Source organism: Carcharhinus amblyrhynchos, chromosome 15 (assembly GCF_965287045.1).
Source record: "Carcharhinus amblyrhynchos chromosome 15, sCarAmb.v2.hapA, whole genome shotgun sequence".
In the NCBI taxonomy this organism is placed as follows: Eukaryota; Metazoa; Chordata; class Chondrichthyes; order Carcharhiniformes; family Carcharhinidae; genus Carcharhinus; species Carcharhinus amblyrhynchos.
Genome location: NC_137338.1, coordinates 67062767 through 67083614, shown reverse-complemented (window position 1 = coordinate 67083614; position 20848 = coordinate 67062767). Strand labels below are relative to the sequence as shown.

At 43.7% G+C, this 20848-nt stretch overlaps 1 protein-coding gene across 1 annotated transcript in view; it reads left to right on the top strand.

Annotated features, from left to right (window-relative positions):
- The window catches only part of LOC145353386 (lysosome membrane protein 2-like), a 41401-nt gene extending 25963 nt beyond the window's left edge, over window positions 1–15438 (top strand). The window contains exons 7-12 of the mRNA XM_080204113.1: window positions 6947–7116; window positions 7568–7686; window positions 9062–9135; window positions 12864–12915; window positions 14666–14827; window positions 15096–15438. Of these exons, the coding sequence (XP_080060239.1) occupies window positions 6947–7116; window positions 7568–7686; window positions 9062–9135; window positions 12864–12915; window positions 14666–14827; window positions 15096–15143 (625 nt within the window). The 3' untranslated portion in view covers window positions 15144–15438. The remainder of the gene's footprint in view (window positions 1–6946; window positions 7117–7567; window positions 7687–9061; window positions 9136–12863; window positions 12916–14665; window positions 14828–15095) is intronic.
- The last annotated feature ends 5410 nt before the right edge of the window (window positions 15439–20848 follow it).

Here is a 20848-nt window from a genome sequence, read left to right as displayed (position 1 = left end):
ATACTAAGACATTTCCCTGGTAGGTGTTGTGGGGAAGGTTTTTGCTCACCTTGCTCTGACCACATTGCTGACCCTGCAGTCACACATCTACCCTCAGGCTCAGAGCTGGCTTAGGCAGATCAACAGTTGACATGAGTCCAATAGTTACAACTATGAACAACACAGGTCATTCTACATTAAAGACAGTCTATAAAGGCAATCTCGTTAGCACAGGCAGAGTGGAAAATAAGCCGCCCTTAGACTCCATGTTTTCTTTCAAGAACACACATAATTTCAGCAGCTACAGTGGAGCACCATTGGAAACTTTTCAGATTAGCAGCGGGTAAAGTAGGGCTGTGTCATAAGAACATAAGAACATAAGAAATAGGAGCAGGAGTAGCTGCACCTGCAAGCTGAGTTTTTGCGACTCATGCACAAGGACCCCGAGGTCCCTCTGCACCGTCGCCTGCTGCAGTTTTTCGCCTCGTAAGTAATAGTCCTTCCTACCATTTTTCCTACCAAAGTGGACCACCTCACACTTGCCAACATTAAATTCCATTTGCCATTTCCTGGCCCATTTGCCCAGCCTATCTAGATCCTTCTGCAGACTCTCAACACCCTCCGCACAATTTGCCGTTCCCCCAATCTTGGTGTCATCAGCAAATTTCGACACTCTACACTCGGTTCCCTCCTCCAGATCATCTATATAAATGGTAAAAAGCTGAGGCCCCAGCACCGACCCCTGGGGCACTCCACTAGTCACCAACCGCCAATCCGAATAGCACCCGTTGACCCCCACTCTCTGCCTCCTATTTGACAACCAATCCTCTATCCACGCTAACACCCTACCCCCAACTCCATGTCCCTCGACCTTCTGCAATAACCTCTTGTGAGGCGCTTTGTCAAACGCCTTCTGAAAATCTAGAAAGACCACATCCACCGGCTCTCCTCTATCCGCCGCCCTAGACACATCCTCATAGAACTCCAGTAAATTTGTCAGACACGACTTCCCTTTAATGAAACTGTGCTGCGTCTGCTCTATCAAACAATTCCCTTCAAGATGCTTTGCAATTTCCTCCTTAATGACAGATTCTAACATTTTACCTACCACAGACGTTAAACTAACCGGCCTATAATTCCCCGCCTTTTGCCTGGCACCCTTCTTAAACAACTCTCTTTGGCATTTTTTTTCTGTGCTGCTGCTGTACACTTTGGCGACTGAAGTGTCTCCCTGCCTGCCCGAGCTGATGGGAATCTGTTCAACATAGCAAGACCAAAGTGTGTAACATCCTACTCTTTGAGTTGCTGTTTCCTGATAACACTAAAACTCACTTTCAGCAGCTTGTAGATTGATTTTTCTGGGCCTACGATGAGTTCGGGCTGACAATCAGTGTCAAGAAGACCAAAGTTACGGGCCAGAACATAGAGACTCCACCTTAAGAACATAAGAACATAAGAAATAGGAGCAGGAGTAGGCCATCTAGCCCCTCGAGCCTGCCCCGCCATTCAATAAGATCATGGCTGATCTGTCGTGGCTCAGTTCCACATTCCCGCCCTCTCCCCATAACCCTTAATCCCCTCTCTTATCAAAAACCCATCAACCCGCTTCTTAAAAATATTTAGCGAGGCAGCCTCCACCACTTCTCCACTTTGAGTGAAGAAGTTCCTCCTCAACTCCGTTCTAAACCGCCCCCCCCTTTATCTTGAGGCTGTGCCCCCTAGTCCTACTGTCTTTTTTGAGCGGGAAGAGTCTCTCCACCTCTATCCTATCCATCCCATTCATCATCTTATACGTCTCAACGAGATCTCCCCTCAGTCTTCTAAACTCTAACGAGTACAAGCCTAGTTTATTCAGCCTCTCCTCATAGCTCAACCCCCTCAACTCCGGTATCAGCCTAGTAAACCTCCTCTGCACTCCCTCCAAGGCCAAAATATCCTTGCGTAAGTACGGCGACCAAAACTGCACACAGTACTCCATCAGCTTGGGCAACCTCACTCCGGAAATTGTCGACAGCTTCACATACCTCGGATCAACAATTCCCAGCATCCTGTCCCTTGTTGCCGAAATCAGCGCCAGGATTGGCAAGTTTGCAGTTGCTGCATCAAAGTTGAGAGGTCGGGAGTGGATTAATAGCAAACTAACTGAAAATACAAAGCTGCGTGTGTACCAGGCTTGTGTTCTCAGCACTCTCCTTTCCAGTAGCAAAGCACTGACAACTTAGACAAGCTGAAAAAAATGACTGAACTGCTCCATTGCCTCGAATGAATATTGGGAAATCTCCTAGAAAGACAGAGTGCTGAATATGAGAGTACACCGGTGTGCAGAGATATCCAGCATGTTTGCTACCTCAAGTCAGTGGCAACTCTGAGTCATGTGCCGAATGAATGACGGTCACATCCCCAAAGACATGCTCTACAGCAAGCTTGCTATCAGCATGGGACCAACAGGTCACCTATAGCCACAGTATAAGGATGTCATGTTGCAACTGTACAAAACTCTGGTGCGGCCGCACTTGGAGTACTGTGTGCAGTTCTGGTCCCCACATTATAGGAAGGATGTGGAGACTTTGGAGAGGGTGCAGAGGAGGTTTACCAGGATGTTGCCTGGTATGGAGGGGAGGTCCTATGAGGAGAGACTGAGGGATTTGAGGTTGTTTTCGTTGGAAAGAAGGCGGCTAAGAGGGGACCTTATTGAAACATATAAGATGATTAGAGGTTTAGATAGGGTGGATAGTGATAGCCTTTTTCCTCGGATGGAGAAAGCTAGCACGAGGGGGCATGGCTTTAAATTAAGGGGGGGTAGTTAGAGGACGGATGTCAGAGGTAGGTTCTTTACCCAGAGGGTGGTGAGGGATTGGAATGCCCTGCCAGCTGCAGTTGTAAATGCGCCTAGTTTGGGGGCGTTTAAGAGATCCGTGGATAGGTTTATGGATGGAAAGGGATTGGTTTAGGTTAGAAGGTCATTGCTTTTTAATTGGTCGGTGCAACATCGTGGGCCGAAGGGCCTGTTCTGCGCTGTAATGCTCTATGTTCTATCTTCTATGTCTGTGAGTGAGACCTCAAAATAAGCAGTATCGGGAATGCGTGGGAAGTCCTCACTGCTGGGGAGTGTCAGGAGACAGGCAATCAAGAAGGGTGTGGGAAAGGAAGATGCCAAAAGAAAATGACCAAAGAGTCCACCTGGAGGACAAAATATCAGTCAACCCCAGGCCAACACTATTTCTGGCAGAAGGAACTGCCACTCGTGAATTGGCCTCTATAGCCCCAGCTGACAATGTTAAACCCAGAAGTGTTAAACACTTTGGGGGCAGTCCATCATATTGTGTAATGGATAGATGCCAAAATAAAAGACATCTGAGGGAGTCCAAAGTCCTCATGATCACAAGTAGCAAATATCCTCAACTAAATCCAATAGGGAATTCAGTAGCAACTCCTTTACCTCCAGAGCAGTGAGAATGTGCAATTCTTGAGATGAACGGGTATGGAAACTTTGGAGAAAAAAACTAGGCCTCAAGGATCCAAGGTTATTTTGATAGGCTTAGATAAAAAGAGATGTGAAGATCCTTGAAGAGTATTGACAGTGTTAGGGTTCAAATGGAGGACTTTGGCAACGTCCTTGCTCAGATCAGCGTGGGCAGCACAGTGGTTAGCCCTGTTGCCTCTCAACTCCAGGGACTCGGGTTCAATTTCAGCCTCAGGTGACTGTCTGTGTGGAGTATGCACATTCTCCCCATATCTCCGTGGGCTTCCTCTTGTTTTCTCCCGCAGTCCAAAAATGTACAGGTTAAGTGGTTTGGCCATGCACCTTAGGTCTAGGTTAGATTGATTAGCCATTGTAAATGTATACGGTTAAGATAGGGTGGGGGAAAGGGCCTGGGTAAGTTTCTCTGTCAGTGTGTCAATGGGCTGAATAGCTTCCTGTACTGTACTGCACTGTAGGAATTCTATGATTCTGTTTCATACAGCCCTGCCTTCATAGCTGCTGTTGCCATAGAGATTCATGGAGATAGACAACATGGATTGTGTCTTTAAGACATGGAAGAGATCATAGACTGTTGAAATCCAATACGTATTTTCTGCTTATTTAAAAATGGATTTTGTTAGGCCAGAAACATTGGCTGCTGCAGGTCACACAATTTGCAAGTCAGCTACAGTTCTGGAAGTTTCCAAAAGCAGTTGCAGGCCAAAAGCTCAACCTTCACCCTTAAAGAATCACACACCTATCGCTATGTGGATCGATTACAATCAGTAAACGAGAGCAGTGGCGACTGTCCAACCAGGATTACAACAAAGAGAGAGAACTATTGTTAATCTGCAGTGGTGCTAATAGCTATCTTCTAAGGTAAATAGTGGAGCTAGAAAATGATCCCTAGACTCATTAATGGGCAATAGTATATGACCTCAGCTCCCCGAGCCTTTGAAAAGTTTTAATGTTACATTCCTGGACTTTCAGGGCAGTCCGCTATTGAGTTATTCATAGTTGTCAAATTCCTCTTCCTATCTCCTCCTTGCATGCTTGCTTCTGCCTGTATGTAGTTGCAACTTCCCTGGGTTTGAATGAATAAGTCAGCTATACTTCTGATTTAATCCTAAAGAGTTTGCTGCAAGTGTCTTTAAAACTGACTTCATTAATAGAGTTGGGGAGACAGCCTATTCAAACATATCCAGTTATGGACAGTTGGTGAGAAAATAAAGTTCAGCTTCCCCTCTCCCTATCCATAACAGTCAGTAATACCAATGACTGCAGTGTCTCCTTTTCTATGCTCTATTGCTTCCTTCCACATGCCTGACGAAGGGACACCATTTCCGAAAGTTTGTGGGATTACTATCAAATAAACTGGTTGGACTTTAACCTGGTGTTGTGAAACTTCTTACTATATTTTCTAGAGCACACGTGCCACAGTCAACATGTTTATATCTGCTTGTTCCTTCCCCTCTTTCTTTCTATTCCAGATAGGTGAAAGATATAACTGGAACCAATCTTTACACACTTGTTTATTTATTTGCAGATTGTGGGGAGGTAGTGACATTGTGACTGGACTATTAATCCACAGAACCAGGGTAATACTCTGGGGACCCAGGTTCAAATCCCACAGGGGATGGGGAAATTTTAATTTAATAACAAAAATCTGGAATTAAATATCTAATGATAACAATTGTCACACAAATTCATCTGGTTCACTAAACGAAGGAACAATGCCGTACATGTGAATCCAGACCCACAACAATGTGGTTGGCTCTTAAAATACTGTCTGAGTTTCAAGGGCAATTAGGGATGGGCAATAAATGTTGGTCCAACCATAAATGGTCATCTGTCATAAATGATTGAAAGAAGACTACAAGTACATACCTCCTAACCAAACAGTCACAGTTTCAGTCAGCCCCTATTTATATAAGCTCAAGTGAAGCCCAGTTACCTACAATTAAACACACTATTTAATGAACAGATTCCCTTCTCTCTACTTTTCTATCAATGAAAGATAATACGCAAACCAAATTCAAACGAACACCTCCAATTTCTGAATGAAGTATTCCATTGTGTGAAGTATCTTAATAAGAATCTCTAACAGCTTCTCTTCATGCATGAGTTTCTTTTTATAAAGTTGATAACTTGCGACCACTCGTTGAATTTTAGAGACATCATTTGTCCTTTTCTCATGGAAGGTTTACTCAACAACCTAAGTATATCACTAGAGATTACACCTGTACTTATAAAATGACTGAAACCAGTTATTCAACATAGAATTGCAGCACTCCTTGGAGAAATCAATGGGTTTTAATCTCAAAACCAAAAACAAGTAGAACTTTATGATGTAACCTTACATCTATTCTGACTACCTTGTGAATCAAGGCAGCATCTTAAACAATCTCTTCTGCATATTGCTGAAGTGTAAGCAATTGGTAGTACTGCAGTTAAGCAAGTATGCACCTAACACAGAGCTAAAGCTTCTTGTGACCAGTAGTTAGGCTTATTTAGAATATTGCGTACAATCCTAGTCACTATACTAGTAGAAAGATGTGGATATTCTGGAGAAGGTACAGAAGAAGTTTACCAGGCTATTGCTTGGTCTGGAGAGTATTAGGTTTGAGGAGAGGTTGGATAAACTCAGTTTGTTCTCACTAGAACGGCAGAGGTTAAGGGGTGATAGAGGTTTACAAGATTGGGTGGCAAGAACAGAGTGGACATTCAGATGCTCTTTCCTTTTTTACACAGAGGGTGGTGAATATCTGGAATGCACTGCCTGGGGAGGTGGTTGGAGCAGATACGATAGTGGCACTTAAGAGGCATCTGGACAAATACATGATTAGATAGGAATGGAAGGATACGGATTCCATAAGTCCATACAGTTTTAGTTTAGGCAGACATCGTAATCAGTGCAGGCTTGGAGGGCCAAAGGGCCTGTTTCTGTGCTCTACTTTTTTTGTTCTTTGTTCTAATATCACTTCTCAGATTTATCACTACCTTCACCCTCTTCCTTGAAATTCTCTGTCACAGCCCGTTCCACTTTGGGCAATTCATCACAATGCTTTAAATTTAAAGTTTTTGAGTAACAGGAGAAGTAGACTCATCCTGATTAAAAAGTGACGCTGGCCGAGGATAGGAATAGATTGGCTAGATTGTTCTGCCTTTCTAATAAAGCGATGATGGTTTGAACCGAATGATTTTTCTGATTGGGCTGTGCTGGTCAGAAAGGTGCAAAGCCTCAGAGTCATACTCTGAAATGTTCAGGTACTGTGCATCAGAGCCTGGGCAGGGGAGGGGAGGGGAGGTGTGGAGGCGGAGAAACAAGGGTGAAATGTAGGGGGTTTTGCAAAGAGAAAGAGGTGGATTGGAGAGCAGAGAGAGTGGAGTGGGAGGGGCAAAGGGAGAGGAGTGGTGAAAGGGGGAAGGGAGGATGGAGAGGGGTAGGCAATGTAACAACTCTGAGTAAAGAAAATGTCTTTGAACTGTCCCTGCTTCATACAGGTCGTTCTACCTGACGTTTGAAAAGGAATTGGATGTTCAAGGAATCAACGCTTATCGATTTGTTCTTCCAAAAGAGGCTTTTGCAAATGACCACCCAAGTAATAAAGGATGTTGTCCAGATGGAATCTGCCCTTTGTCAGGAGTTTTAAACATCAGCGTCTGCAGACAAGGTGAAGTATTCCAATTCTCTCCTTCTGCAGAGTAGCAGCAGTTACTTACATGACCTAGAGATTAAATCATTCAGGAATTCCCACTAGCACATTACTGTTTTCTTAGCATTGACAGAACATTACACAGATATGGCCATTCAGCCCATTTGGTCAAGAATCAATCAGGGAAACTGTCAACTGTACAGTGGTACAAGTTTATAGCTCCTTGGAAGTGGAGTTACAGGTGGACAGAGGGGTGAAGGCGGCATTTAGCACGCTTGGTTTCATTGGTCAGAACATTGAATACAGGAGTTGGGACGTCTTGTTGAAGTTGTACAAGCAGAGTTCATTGCACAATAATCCTCTACCTTATGCTTCTTAGATACAATATGATGCTCCATCTAGTGTTCACAGAAAATAAATACATTGATCTCTCTGCAAAATAGACTCTTTCTTTATTCTGAAATTCCAGGAGCCCCCATTTTAATATCGCCTCCTCATTTTTACAATGGGGATAAGAGGTTAGTGAGTGACATTGGTGGAATGAAACCTAATATGGAAGCTCATCAAACATTCCTTGATATAGAACCGGTAAGTCGAATTAATTACATGAACAATGTATGTTTTACATAAACCTTTCCAAAACTACATTAAAGCTATTGACTAGGCCGACACGGTGGTTAGCACTGCTGCCTCACAACGCCAGGGACCTGGGTCCAATTCTAGTGTTGGGCGACTGTCTGTGTGAAGTTTGCATGTTCTCCCCTTGTCTGCGTAGGTTTCCACTGGATGATCCAGTTCACTTTCTCAGTCCAGAGATGTACTAAATTGCCCCCTAGTGTCAAAGCTGTGTCGGTTAAGTGGATTACCCATGATCAACATGTGGGGTTACAGAGACAGGACAGGAGGCATGGGTAGGATGCTCTTTTGGAGAGTCCATGCAGTTTCAATGGGTCAAATGGTTTCCTTTGCATGTATGGTTCTGTGGACTACGTCCATGTCAGTTGGTGAAGTTGAAACTATGCTTTCTTGGCTGCAGAGAGTTTATTGACTTAGTTCACAGTTCACAATAAAAAGAGAAATGGTATGTTGGTCTTCATAGCGAGAGGATTTGAGTATAGGAATAGGGTGTTTTACTGCAATTGTGCAAGGCATTGGTGAGGCCACATCTGGAGTATTATGTGCAGTTTTGGTATCCTTCTCTGAGGAAGGATGCCTTGCTATAGAGGGAGTACAGCGAGGGTTTACTAGGCTGATTCCTGGGATGGCAGATCTGTCATACAAGGAGAGACTAAATTGGTTGGGATTACATTCATTGGCATTTAGAAGAGTGAGCGGGATCTCATAGAAATTTATACAATTCTAGAATGTTCCCGATGGTGGGGGAGTCCAGAACTAGGGGTCATAGTTTGAGGATAAGGGGTAAAGCTTTTAGGACTGAGGTGAGGTGAAATTTCTTCACCCAGTGGGTGGTGAATCTGTGGAATTCATTACCACAGAAAGTAGCTGAGGCCAAAACATTATCTGATTTCAAGAAGAAATTAGATAGGGCTCTTGGGGCTAAAGGGATCAAGGAATATGGGGGAGAAAGGGGGGGATCAGGATATTGAATTTGATGATCAGCCGTGATCATAATGAATGATGGAGCTGGCTTGAAGGAGTGAATGGCCTACTCCTGCTATTTTTCTATGTATGTTCCTATGTAAAAATACTCAACCCACCAGTATTTTAATGATCCCCATTTTTGGTGTACAATGACGCATTCTACTCCGAACAACAACTTAACACCAACTGAAGCCCTCCAGCTGTAGAACTGCTCATCTTCGCTTCTGATTGGCTCAGATTTGAGCGTTCCACTGGCTCCAGCCTGGTCACGTGACCTGCGGAGGACCATCCCTTTAAAGGAGCCATGCTATCACAAAACCGATCGAGCTGCAAAGTAACTTTGTGCTTCCGTTATTTACAGATGACTGGCATACCTGTCAGAGCAGCTAAGAGAATGCAAATCAATCTTCATGTTGAGTCGGTGAAGTACATTGCGTAAGTGGCATCTTTTACTCTCTAGGATAACTGGCAGTCCATAACGCGTATTTTCGGGTGAATGTAAATGTTTTCCAAATGTACAGCTTAACCACTGACAGGGAGAATGACTGCCACTTAGAATTTCAAGACTCAATTACAAGAGCTTAGTGAGAAATAATTGCTACTTCAACAGCTGAAAATTCAACTATTTCTCTCTGCACAGATGCTGCCTGACCAGCTGAGTATTTCCGGTACTTTCTGTTTTTATTTCCGATTTCCAGCAAATGCAATATTTGACTTTTGTTCGATTTATAATATTCAGCCAGTATTTAGTGTGTGGGGTATAATTCACTTGGCATTATTATGGCAATATATGCTTTTACATCCATGCTGTAGTCTGGAGTTAGGATGATGATGGTAGAGACTTAAATATTCTTTTCCAGGAGTCTCTCCTTCTCTTACCTCTTGCCATTGTCATCCGTTAGAAGGATTTTCCAATTTGCCACTCAGCCTGTTTGGCCGAGTTATGAATGCACTTTCCTTGGCCATCAAGTCCTGGGCTTTGAACCTCAGTTCAAGCTGACCTTGCGGTGCAGAGGCAGGGACATTGCACCACAAGTCATAGAGTAATAGAGGTTTACAGCATGGAAATAGGCCCTTCAGCCCAACTTGCCCACGCTGCCCTTTTTTTTAAACCCCAAGATGAGTATTTTGAATCAGAGTTCAATTCCAAATGATGGAATAATCTAGTTCATTTAAATACGAAAGGCCTCCTCTCTCCCTCTAACTCTAGCAGCCTAACCCTTTAGCCCCTTTGCCCTAATACACTTATCTAGCCTCCCCTTAAATATATCTGTACAAATTGCTTCAGATTGTGTGCAAACCATGGCTTGGTTCGTGGCGCATTCACCTCTGAATCACAACAGTTCCAACTTCCAGGGTTTGGGTAGAAAAATCAAGGCTAACACTCTGGTGCATTACTGGGGGAGCACTGCATAGTCAGCGATGCTGTCTTTCAGACAAGTTTTTAAATTGAAGCTCTCTCTGCCTGCTCAGGTGGATATAAAAGATCCTGTGGCACTATTTCAGAGATGAGGAAGGCTGTGCGTCCCCTGTCTGTCCTGGCCAAGATTTATCTCTTAGTCAGCATCACAAATAAATCTGGTTCATGGTCACGTTACTGTTAGTGGGACTTTGCTGAGCTCACACCAAGTTTGCTACATTACAGCAGTGACTACACTTCAAGCTAATAGTCGTTGGCTGTAAAGTATTCTGAAACATCCAGTGGTTGTGAGAAGTACGACAGAAACATCTTTCTCCTTCCAGTCATTCCCTGTAGTACTAGTTCCAAATTCACTGGGTATAGACATTTCCTCAGGAATCTCTCATTGATTTCTGCTATTATCTCCATTTCCTCTTTATAAAATGATGACCAAAACTGTACCCAATCGTCCAGGTGTGAACTATAGGGGAGATGATGGCCTAGTGGTATTATTGCTAGACTATTAATCCAGAAACTCAGCAAATGTTCTGGGAACCCGAATTGGACTCCTGCCTCAGCAGATGGTGGAATTTGAATTCAGTAAAAAATAAATCTGGAATGAGAATCTACAGATGACCATGAAACATTGTCAAAAAACCCATCTGGTTCACAAATGCCCTTTTGGGAAGGAAATCTACCATCCTTACCTAGTTTGGCCTGCATGTGACTCCAGAGCCTCATTTGTTGTTGACTCTCAACTGCCTTGGGTAACTAGGGATGGGCAATAAATGCAGGCCAGGCAGAGACGCCTATGTCTCATGAATGAATAAAAAAAGCTAACCAACTTGGAATAATAACTCTACATTTCAATTCTATCATTGTCAGGCTTTGTTTGTTTTTATTGGCCTTATCCACATTTCAACTTTTTATAACTTGTGTATGGATATTTGTGATGTTCTGTTCCTCTACCTCATCTAGAGTCTTATTTTCCAAGCAGTCAGTGATGTCATTATTTCCTTTCCTAAAATATATTAAGTGACTTTCAAGCTGTGTCACATTGAGAGGGGTGGGAGGAATTCCACAAAGATGTGTTGGGGAATCTCTCTCAGACCTTCACAGTGAGCATTTGCACAGCAATTGCCCAGAAGCTCAAACTTACCCTGGGCAATTGTCTGGTGCTGCGAGCCATCGGAACGAAGAGATTTAAATCACAAGTGTCAGATGTTCTGACAGATTTACACCAATAGAACATAGAACACTGCAGCACAAACAGGCCCTTCGGCCCACTAGTTGCGCCGATCACTTCTGTACCTACTAAGCCATAGACCTATCTATAACCCCCAATCCCATTAGATCCCATATACTCATCCAGAAGTCTTTTAAAAGACCCCAGCGAGTTCGCCTCCACCACCACCGACGGCAGCCAATTCCATTCACTCACCACCCTCTGAGTGAAAAACTTACCCCTAACATCTCCTCTGTACTTGCTTCCCTGCACCTTAAATCTGTGTCCTCTTGTAGTGACCATTTCAGCCCTGGGAAAAAGCCTCCGAGAATCCACCCTATCTATTCCTCTCAACATCTTATAAACCTCTATCAGGTCGCCTCTCAACCTACGTCTCTCCAGGGAGAAGAGTCCCAGCTCCCTCAACCTATCTTCATAAGGCATGCCTCCCAATCCAGGCAACATCCTTGTAAATCTCCTCTGCACCCTTTCAATAGCTTCCACGTCCTTCCTATAGTGAGGCGACCAGAACTGCACACAGTACTCCAAGTGGGGCCTGACAAGCTACCCAGAAAAAGTTGAGATTAAAATCCCTTCTAGCTTCTGCATAATTAGTGTAACAGTCGGACTAATCTTCACTCCATTCCCCCACTGCTCAACTAATCAATCCCCATGGTATTCCCCATCCTCAAACCTGCTGGGATTTCACCCATCCACATGTGAACTCCTCCCCTGGAGGCCTAGACACCCATCCTCACCAAAACTCCAACCCTCTGACTACTCTCTGCTGAGATCTGAAGCCCTTTAAAACTGACCTCCGAATCCCCACCTCACCAACCTCCGACCCCACCTTCCCCTCCACTGACCTCCAACTCCTACCAGCCCCCCTACACTAACAAATTTCCCCTCCTATGGCCTCCAATTTCACCTCCCCGCCACGTGATCCCACCTGACCATGAATCCTTACCCCACCCCCCCATTCCTGACCTTGGGTCCAGCTTGCCAACTTTTAATTGCTTATACCCTAAATCCTATCCACTTACTTTGTCCCTGGCCCACCAGTTTCTCTGGGACATATAATTTACCTGATTTGCAGCAGATGGTGCTGTAAAGCAGGGGACAAGTCCTTCATCACTGGAGCTGGACTGTGATGCTGGGCCCGGGGACACACTGTGCTACCCAGATCATGCCCAGCCTGAGTCTGAATGTTGGGTGAGGCAGGCACAGAAGAAAAACCACAAAGGTAAGTGGGTGCAGAGTGGCGATTGATGCTGGTTGCTACTCCGAGGAAATTATGGCCCAATAACTCACGTTTATCAATGTTCAAATTCACTCGCCAAACATATGCCTATTCAGCAAGTTCTTATGTTTTGTTACAGTTCCCTTCAGTATGAACTATCCCTCATTGGCAAATTTAGAAAACGTGTTGCTGATTCCCAATTTGTAAATGAATATAAAATTTCTTACATGCAACAGATTGTCACAAAAAATCTAACAACAGGTGTTCTAACACATTTTTCAATATATTTCTTTTTATAGCCAAACTGGTCAAATGAGGACAATGGTTTTACCAGTTCTCTTTTTAAGTGAGGTATGTACATGATTTTTTTTTTCAAATTCAGCATATTAGTATTGCACAAATGTGACATCTTTGATTTCTAATTCCCATGTTAACTATTCAATTCAATTCTCTCTGAGTGTGGGTGTCAATTTGGTTACAGTTTGTGAGCAGTTTTATTAAATCAGAACAAGTGTGATGGAATATTCTCCGCTTGCCTGGATCAATGCAGTTCCGACAATACTCAGGAAGCTTGACACCATCCAGGACAAAGTAGCCCGTTTGATTGCTACCTCTTACACAAATCTTCAATCCCTCCACCACCAACAAACAGTAACAGCCATTTACAAGATGCGCTGCAGGAATTCACTGGTTCCTTAGGCAACACCTTCCAACAACAACCATCTAGAAGGACAGGAGCAGCACATTTATGGGACCACCACCACCTGGAGGTTCCCCCTCACCATCTTAACTTGGAAATATAATGACTTTGCTGTCACTGGGTCACAGTTGTGGAACTCCCTCCCTAACAACACTGTGGGTGCACCTACATTCCAGAGACTGCAGCGGTTCAAGAAGGCAGCTCACCACCACCTTTTCAAAGGCAACTAGGGACGGGCACTAAATGCTGACCTAGCCATTAACATCCACATCTCAGGAATGAATTTTTAAAAATTGAACTAAGGTCCCGGTGCTGTGAGGTATCATATATGTTGTGCACAATGAAAGGCAAAATATCTCCAGCAATTAGGGAATTTAAAAACATAAGTGGACCATTTGGCTCCTTGAGTCTGCTCCACTATGCAGTTACATCATGGCCAATCTTTGAACTCAGCTACATCTTTCAACACCATTCCCCATATCCCTTGATCAATCGCTGCCTTGAATACACTCAGAGACAGAGGACTCCAAAGATTCACAATAATAACAATGTATATTTTTTAAGTAGCACTGGTTAGTGCTGCTGTCTCACGGTGTGAGGGACCCAGGTTCAATTTCGACCTTGGGTGACTGTATGGAGTTTGCACGTTCTCCCCATGTCTGCACGAGTTTCCTCTGGGTGCTCCGGTTTCGTCCCACTGTCCAAAGATGTGCAGGTTAGAAATATTAGCCATGCTAAATTGCCCCTTAGTATCCCAAGATGTGGTGATTAGAGAGATTGGCAGGGTTAAATGCATAGGAATAGGATGGAGAGGTGGATCTGGGTGAGATGCTCTGTCAGAGAGTTGATACAGACTCAATGAGCCAAATGGCCTCCTTCTGCATTGTAGGGATTCTATTCTATACTTATCCACATCAGAATAAAATATCTTAAGGTATTTTGGAGGGGCCTCTTGAGACAAAGTATATCACCAAGCCAACAACCTCTGAGTGAAGAAAACTCATTCACGTTCGTGTAAAGAGCATAATGGGATAACTTCATATTGAGTAAAAAATCTGACAACACCAGGTTTTAGTCCAACCGATTTATTTGATAATACTCACAAGCTTTCGAGGTGACTGCCTCTTTGTCAGGTGAATGGAGAGTTCTGGCCTCAGACAGAGCATATAAAGCCAGTCCAATGCCGGCATTCCCACATCATAACTTCATATTGGACAGTCCATAATCGCAATGGATTGTGGTATTTCAAATGACATGGTCAAGATTTTAGATCCAGCCAGGCCTTGATGGAGAACTTGAAGTATAAACTGGAAATTATAGTAAGCCAGGCTGATGTTTGCTATAAGTGGAAGAAAGTCTTGAGTGATCTTGTGTTATGTTTTTCTCCTATTTATCTAACAGAACGCTGTAATAGATGACAAATCAGCAGCCAAGCTGAGGGCGGCACTTTATACAGTGAATGTGGTGACTTACATTCCTTATGTCTTCCTGTTAATTGCGATCTTGCTTTGCCTGATTTCCCTTATCCTGGCCTGTGTTGGATGGAGACGCATGGAGAATAAGGTGCATTTCTGTTTATTGCTGACATTTTAGCGTCACACCATTGAAGATTTAATTCTCACAATTGAAAAGCTTACTTAGCCCTGAAGTCTGAGATGAAACTAATTCACAATTTCAGTTTACTGACAGATTGACAATTAAAAGCAAACCACATTCCCCTTGAGATTTCAAAGCATTTATTTGAAGGTCAATAAGATTTTAAATGTTTTAACTTTTACCGTTTTGTTGAGTGAAAAGACTGAATGTTAATCTGTTCCTTTGTTACTTTTAGGATTTTACACCTGTAAGTTTAAAAATGCCACAGGTTGAGAGACATTGAAGGGAAGAAGGAAGTTGCAGACACTGGCACTGCTGCAGTCAGAAATTCAGTCTATCTTTTTGACAGCTGCAGTAACTTCACAGTTTAACAGATAAAACTGAAGCCTTCAAACTGTATCAAAATAGGACTCCGTTACCAATAAATTTGAACTGTGGTCCCTTTAAGTTTTTCAGACACTTATTATTGTGACAGGGGGCATATTGTAGTAACTTCGCCTTTTAAATTACACAAGTTTAAAGGCACCACCAATCATTCTGAAACTGTTAAATTGTGATTTTCTCACGTCGTCAAGAGATTTCAAACTTTGTTAGGAACAAAAGGTATTTATTGATAAGTGGAAGTCTGTACGGGAATTTGCAGCTCTAGGCTGCCCTGCAGCAGAGCTCCAGTACTTCCCTGCTTACTACATGGCTTCTCGATGATTTCCGCGTGAGAAAGGACTCCACCTTCTGGGGTGATCACTCCCTCTCAGTTTCCATTGGTCCCTCAAGTCGGGTCACTCACTTCTCCTCTACTGTCTTAAAGGGACAGAAACCATATACACAACAGAAACAATGATTATGTCAAGGATCAATTACTTTAAACACTGATATGTATTTTTAATTTCTCCTTTTGCACACTGTCTATTGTTTGCATAACTGTTGCTGTTGGTTTTAAGCCTGTATGTTTTGCTCTGTATGGTCGCAATCAACTTTGTCAGGTTTTAGCATGGAAACCATTGTCTTGGTGTTCCATTTATTTATTCAGTCACTGCCTATATCATTTCTCTAACATGACCCTCGACCAACAATCTCTCTAAGTGTTTACAGAGTGCACGGGTGGTTTACTCAAGTGCATGGGCCCTTTTAAATTGTTGGCATACGTGCAGTAATTTAAAGGGGCTGACTTGTCCATGGCGGAGCAGGAATGCTGAGAGGATACAGTGCTCCTGACCAATAAGGAGGCTGGAGCAGAATCTTAATGCGTGGTGCATGAAAAATCCTTTTTGAAATGATGCACACTTTTTAAAAATTTACAATCAATTCAAATACAGTTGAGCTTCTGACAGGAACAGAGTTACTGGATACAATGGCACCACAGTGGCACTGTGGTTAGCAGTGTTGTCTCACAGCTTCTGGGATCCTGGTTCAATTCCAGCCTTGGGTGACTATCTGCGGAATTTGCACATTCTCCCTGTATCTGTGTGAGTTTCCTCCGGGTGCTCTGGCTTCCTCCCTCAGTCCAAAGATGTGTAAATTAGATAGATTAGCTTTTGCATCGACTCAGCATCTTACCCAGGCCCACACACCCCCTGCCCAATCCCCCAAACCCACCTTACTGACACAACTTGGGATACTAAGGGCCAATTTATCATATCCAATCCACCTAGCCCGAGTGGGAGGAAACTGGAGTACCTGGAGGAAACCCACCCAGACATAGAGAGAATGTGCAAACTCCACACAGTCAGTCATCCAAGGCTGGAATTGCATCTGGGCCCCTGGTGCTGTGGGTAGCAATGCTATGTGTTATCCAATATTAGTTTCACATTCATTTGGTCGAATGGACAACATGGAAAGTTAAGGGATTTGGGAAATAACTTAATTAGGACTAGAATATTGCTTGTATGGAAGATAAACCCTAGCACAGTTGGGCTAGCTGGTGGGATGCTTGTTTGGAGAGTCAGTGAAGACTCAATGGGCTGAACAACGTCCTTCTACATTATAGTGATTCGACAATTAAACCGAATGCCCTATCAGAACTGAGCTTTTAACTTAGCCATGGTGAAAGCAACTATCATTGCGGTTTTCCAGCCAACTGGAATGTGTGGGTTGATTTAAGTGGAACTATTTCATGTGGGTTTTGAAGCACGGTGTAGATGTTCAAACAGGCTGCAGCAATGAACTCTTAGTGTTGCAAGGCAGCACTTTAGTTCAATGGTGCCTCCCAATGTTGATGTTGCAGTGAGTATGGATCCCCAAGAGGATTCAGTTCCCTGCTAACAGCAGGAAGAAGCCTCTCTTAAAGCATAGTTAGAAACTGCGGAAGACATCGGGAACAGGAATGTGGGACGATGCGCCTGGATGCAGTGTCAGAAGAAGGTCAATGACCTTGTGAGGGCAAGAAAGGTAAGCGGCATAATACATTCATAGTATAGTTAGAGCACAGAAGACTATTTGGCCCATTGTGTCTGTGTCAGCACTCTGCAAAAACAGTTTACCCAGTGTGTATGTGGTACCTTACCCTTTTAATCTTGCAAATCCTTCCTGTTCACATAATGTTCTAATTCACTTTTGAAAGTGTGACCGACTGTGCCTTCCACACATGCATTTAAGGTATTCACGAGCTTTTCCCAGTATCTCTATTTCTTTATTTACCAATCACTTTATTCTGTGTCCTCTACCCTTCCACCAAAGGGAACAATTTCTCCCTATCTGCTCTGTCCAAACCCCTCATGATTTTGAACACTTGTATCAAATCTCCTTTCAACCACCTCATCTCCAAGAAGAACAATCCCAATTTCTCTAATCTAGTCAGATAACTGAAGCTCCTCATCCCTGGAACCATTCTCATGAGTTTTTACCACACTCTCTCCAATGCTTTCACATCCTTCCTAAAATGTGGTGCCCAGAACAGGACACAATACTCTATTTGAGAAAGAATCAGTGTTTTATACAGTTTTAACATCATTTCATTTAATTTGTAATCTATGCCCCTATTAATAAAGCCTAGGATACTTTATTGCTTTATGAATCACTCTCTCAATCTTCCCTCCCACCTTCATTACCGTGCCTCAGTGATTGGTCCATCTTCTCCTGCAACCCCTTTTTGGAATTGTAACCTACGGTAAATACCTGGAAACATCACACTCAGAGGTTCATTCCAAGCCTCACACTATCCTGATTTGGAACTATATTGGCTGTTCCTTCACTATCATTTGGTCAAAATTCTGGAACTCTCTCCTTAGCAGCACTGTGGGTGTATCTACACGATGTGGAGATGCCGGTGTTGAACTGGAGTGAACACAGTAAGAAGTCTCACAACACTAGGTTAAAGTCCAACCTGTTGGGCTTTAATCTGGTGTTGTGAGACTTCTTACAGTGCATCTACACCACATAGATTGCAGCAGTTCAAGAAGGCAGCTCACCAACACCTTCTCCAGGGATGGGCAATAGATACTAGTCTAACCAGTGACATCAACATCCCATGAAATATTTTTTTAAAAGTTATATTGTCTATGTTCTTTCTACAAAATGAATCATGTGTCATATCCAAATTAAATTCAATCTGTCCACCCAATCCACCAACCTTTACCCGTCCTTTTGAAGGAATCCTCCTCAGAGTTCACAATCGTTCCCAGTTTTGGGTCATTTGTATGAATCTGTGTACACTGAGGGCGAGGTTATCATTATCTACAGCAGAAAGAACATGGATCCTAATACTAATCCCTGGAAAACTCCACAATAAACCTTTCTGCAGTTTGAAAAACTGCCGTTCACTATCACTGTTTCTGTCATTGTTAATTTTCTAATCATGTTGCTATTATAGAGTCATTATCATACAGCGTAGTCTGTCCTTCGAATCTGCACCAACAACATCTACCACTAAGTCACACTAATCTCATTTTCCAGAACTTGTCCCATACCCCTGAAGGTTATGATGTTTCAAGTGCTCATCCAAGGTTGTTTCAGATTCCAGCTTCCAGAGTATTTGGCCTTTGTCTTAAAGATTTCCAGTCTTCACTACCCTGGCAGTTTATTCCAGATTCTCACCACCCTTGTTTCTTTTATTCTATGAATTCAAACTTGGCTCACAAGTCTACTGTGTGACACTTTATTGCCACGACGATGGTGCAGAGGGACCTCGGGGTCCTTGTGCATGAGTCGCAAAAACCCAGCTTGCAGGTGCAGCAGGTGGTCAGGAAGGCGAATGGGATGCTGGCCTTCATAGCGAGGGGGATTGAATACAAAAGTAGGGAGGTCTTGCTGCAGCTGTATAGGGCATTGGTGAGGCCGCAGCTGGAGTACTGTGTGCAGTTTTGGGCGCCGCACCTGCGCAAGGATATTTTGGCCTTGGAGGGAGTGCAGAGGAGGTTTACTAGGCTGATACCGGAGTTGAGGGGGTTGAGCTATGAGGAGAGGCTGAATAAACTAGGCTTGTACTCGTTAGAGTTTAGAAGAATGAGGGGAGATCTCATTGAGACGTATAAGATGATGAATGGGATGGATAGGATAGAGGTGGAGAGACTCTTCCCGCTCAAAAAAGACAGTAGGACTAGGGGGCACAGCCTCAAGATAAAGGGGAGACGGTTTAGAACAGAGTTGAGGAGGAACTTCTTCACTCAAAGGGTGGTGAATCTCTGGAATTCTCTGCCCGTTGAAGTGGTGGAGGCTGCCTCGCTAAATATTTTTAAGAAGCGGGTTGATGGGTTCTTGATAAGAGAGGGGATTAAGGGTTATGGGGAGAGGGCGGGAAAGTGGAACAGAGCCACGACAGATCAGCCATGATCTTATTGAATGGCGGGGCAGGCTCGAAGGGCTAGATGGCCTACTCCTGCTCCTATTTCTTATGTTCTTACATCAGCAGCATTACCCTCATCAACATGTTGCCACATCAGCCAACTCAAGCAAGTCATTTGAACACAATTTTCCCTGAACAAATCCATATTGCTTTTCCTGAATTAAGATACATTTTCCCAAGTATTATTAATTTTGAAACCAATTCTTGTTTTTAGCAACTTCCCCAATACAAATGTTAAACTCCCTGGTTCATAATTGCACGGCTTATCTTTATATCCTCTTTTGAATAAGAGTGGAATATTTACAATTCTCCAGTCCCTTGGCAATCACCTGGAGTCTAAGGAAGATTGGAAAATAATGGCCAATGCCTCTAAGTTCAATTCACATGTCCCACGGTATCTGAACCCTAACCCAGTGCCACCACCACCACCACTGCCAATGCTCCAGCAGAATGCCAGCATGCTCAATCTGAGCTCCCCCCCCTCGACCTCACTTTGCCCCATTCCAACACAACCAACCCATCAGGGCGGCACAGTAGCACAGTGGTTAGCACTGCTGCTTCACAGCTCCAGGGACCTGCGTTCGATTCCCGGTTTGGGTCACTGTTGTGTGGAGTTTGCACATTCTCCTTGTGTCTGCGTGGGTTTCCTCCGGGTGCTCCGGTTTCCTACCACAGTCCAAAGATAGAACATAGAACATAGAACACTACAGCACAAACAGGCCCTTTGGCCCACGAGTTGTGCCGATCACATCAACACCTACCAACCTACAGACCTATCTATAACCCTCAATCTCATTAAACCCCATATACTCATCCAGAAGTCTTTTAAAAGACCCCAGCGAGTTCGCCTCCACCACCACTGACGGCAGCCGATTCCATTCACTCACCACCCTCTGAGTGAAAAACTTACCCCTAACATCACTTCTGAACCTCCCTCCCCGCACCTTAAATCTGTGTCCTCTCGTAGCAACCATTTCAACCTGGGGAAATAGCCTCTGAGAGTCCACCCTATCTATTCCTCTCAACATTTTGTAAACTTCTATCAGGTCGCCTCTCAACCTTCGTCTCTCCAGGGAGAGGAGTCCCAGCTCCCTCAACCTAACTTCATAAGGCATGCCTCCCAGTCCAGGCAACATCCTTGTAAATCTCCTCTGTACCCTCTCAATAGCTTCTACATCTTTCCTATAGTGAGGCGACCAGAACTGCGC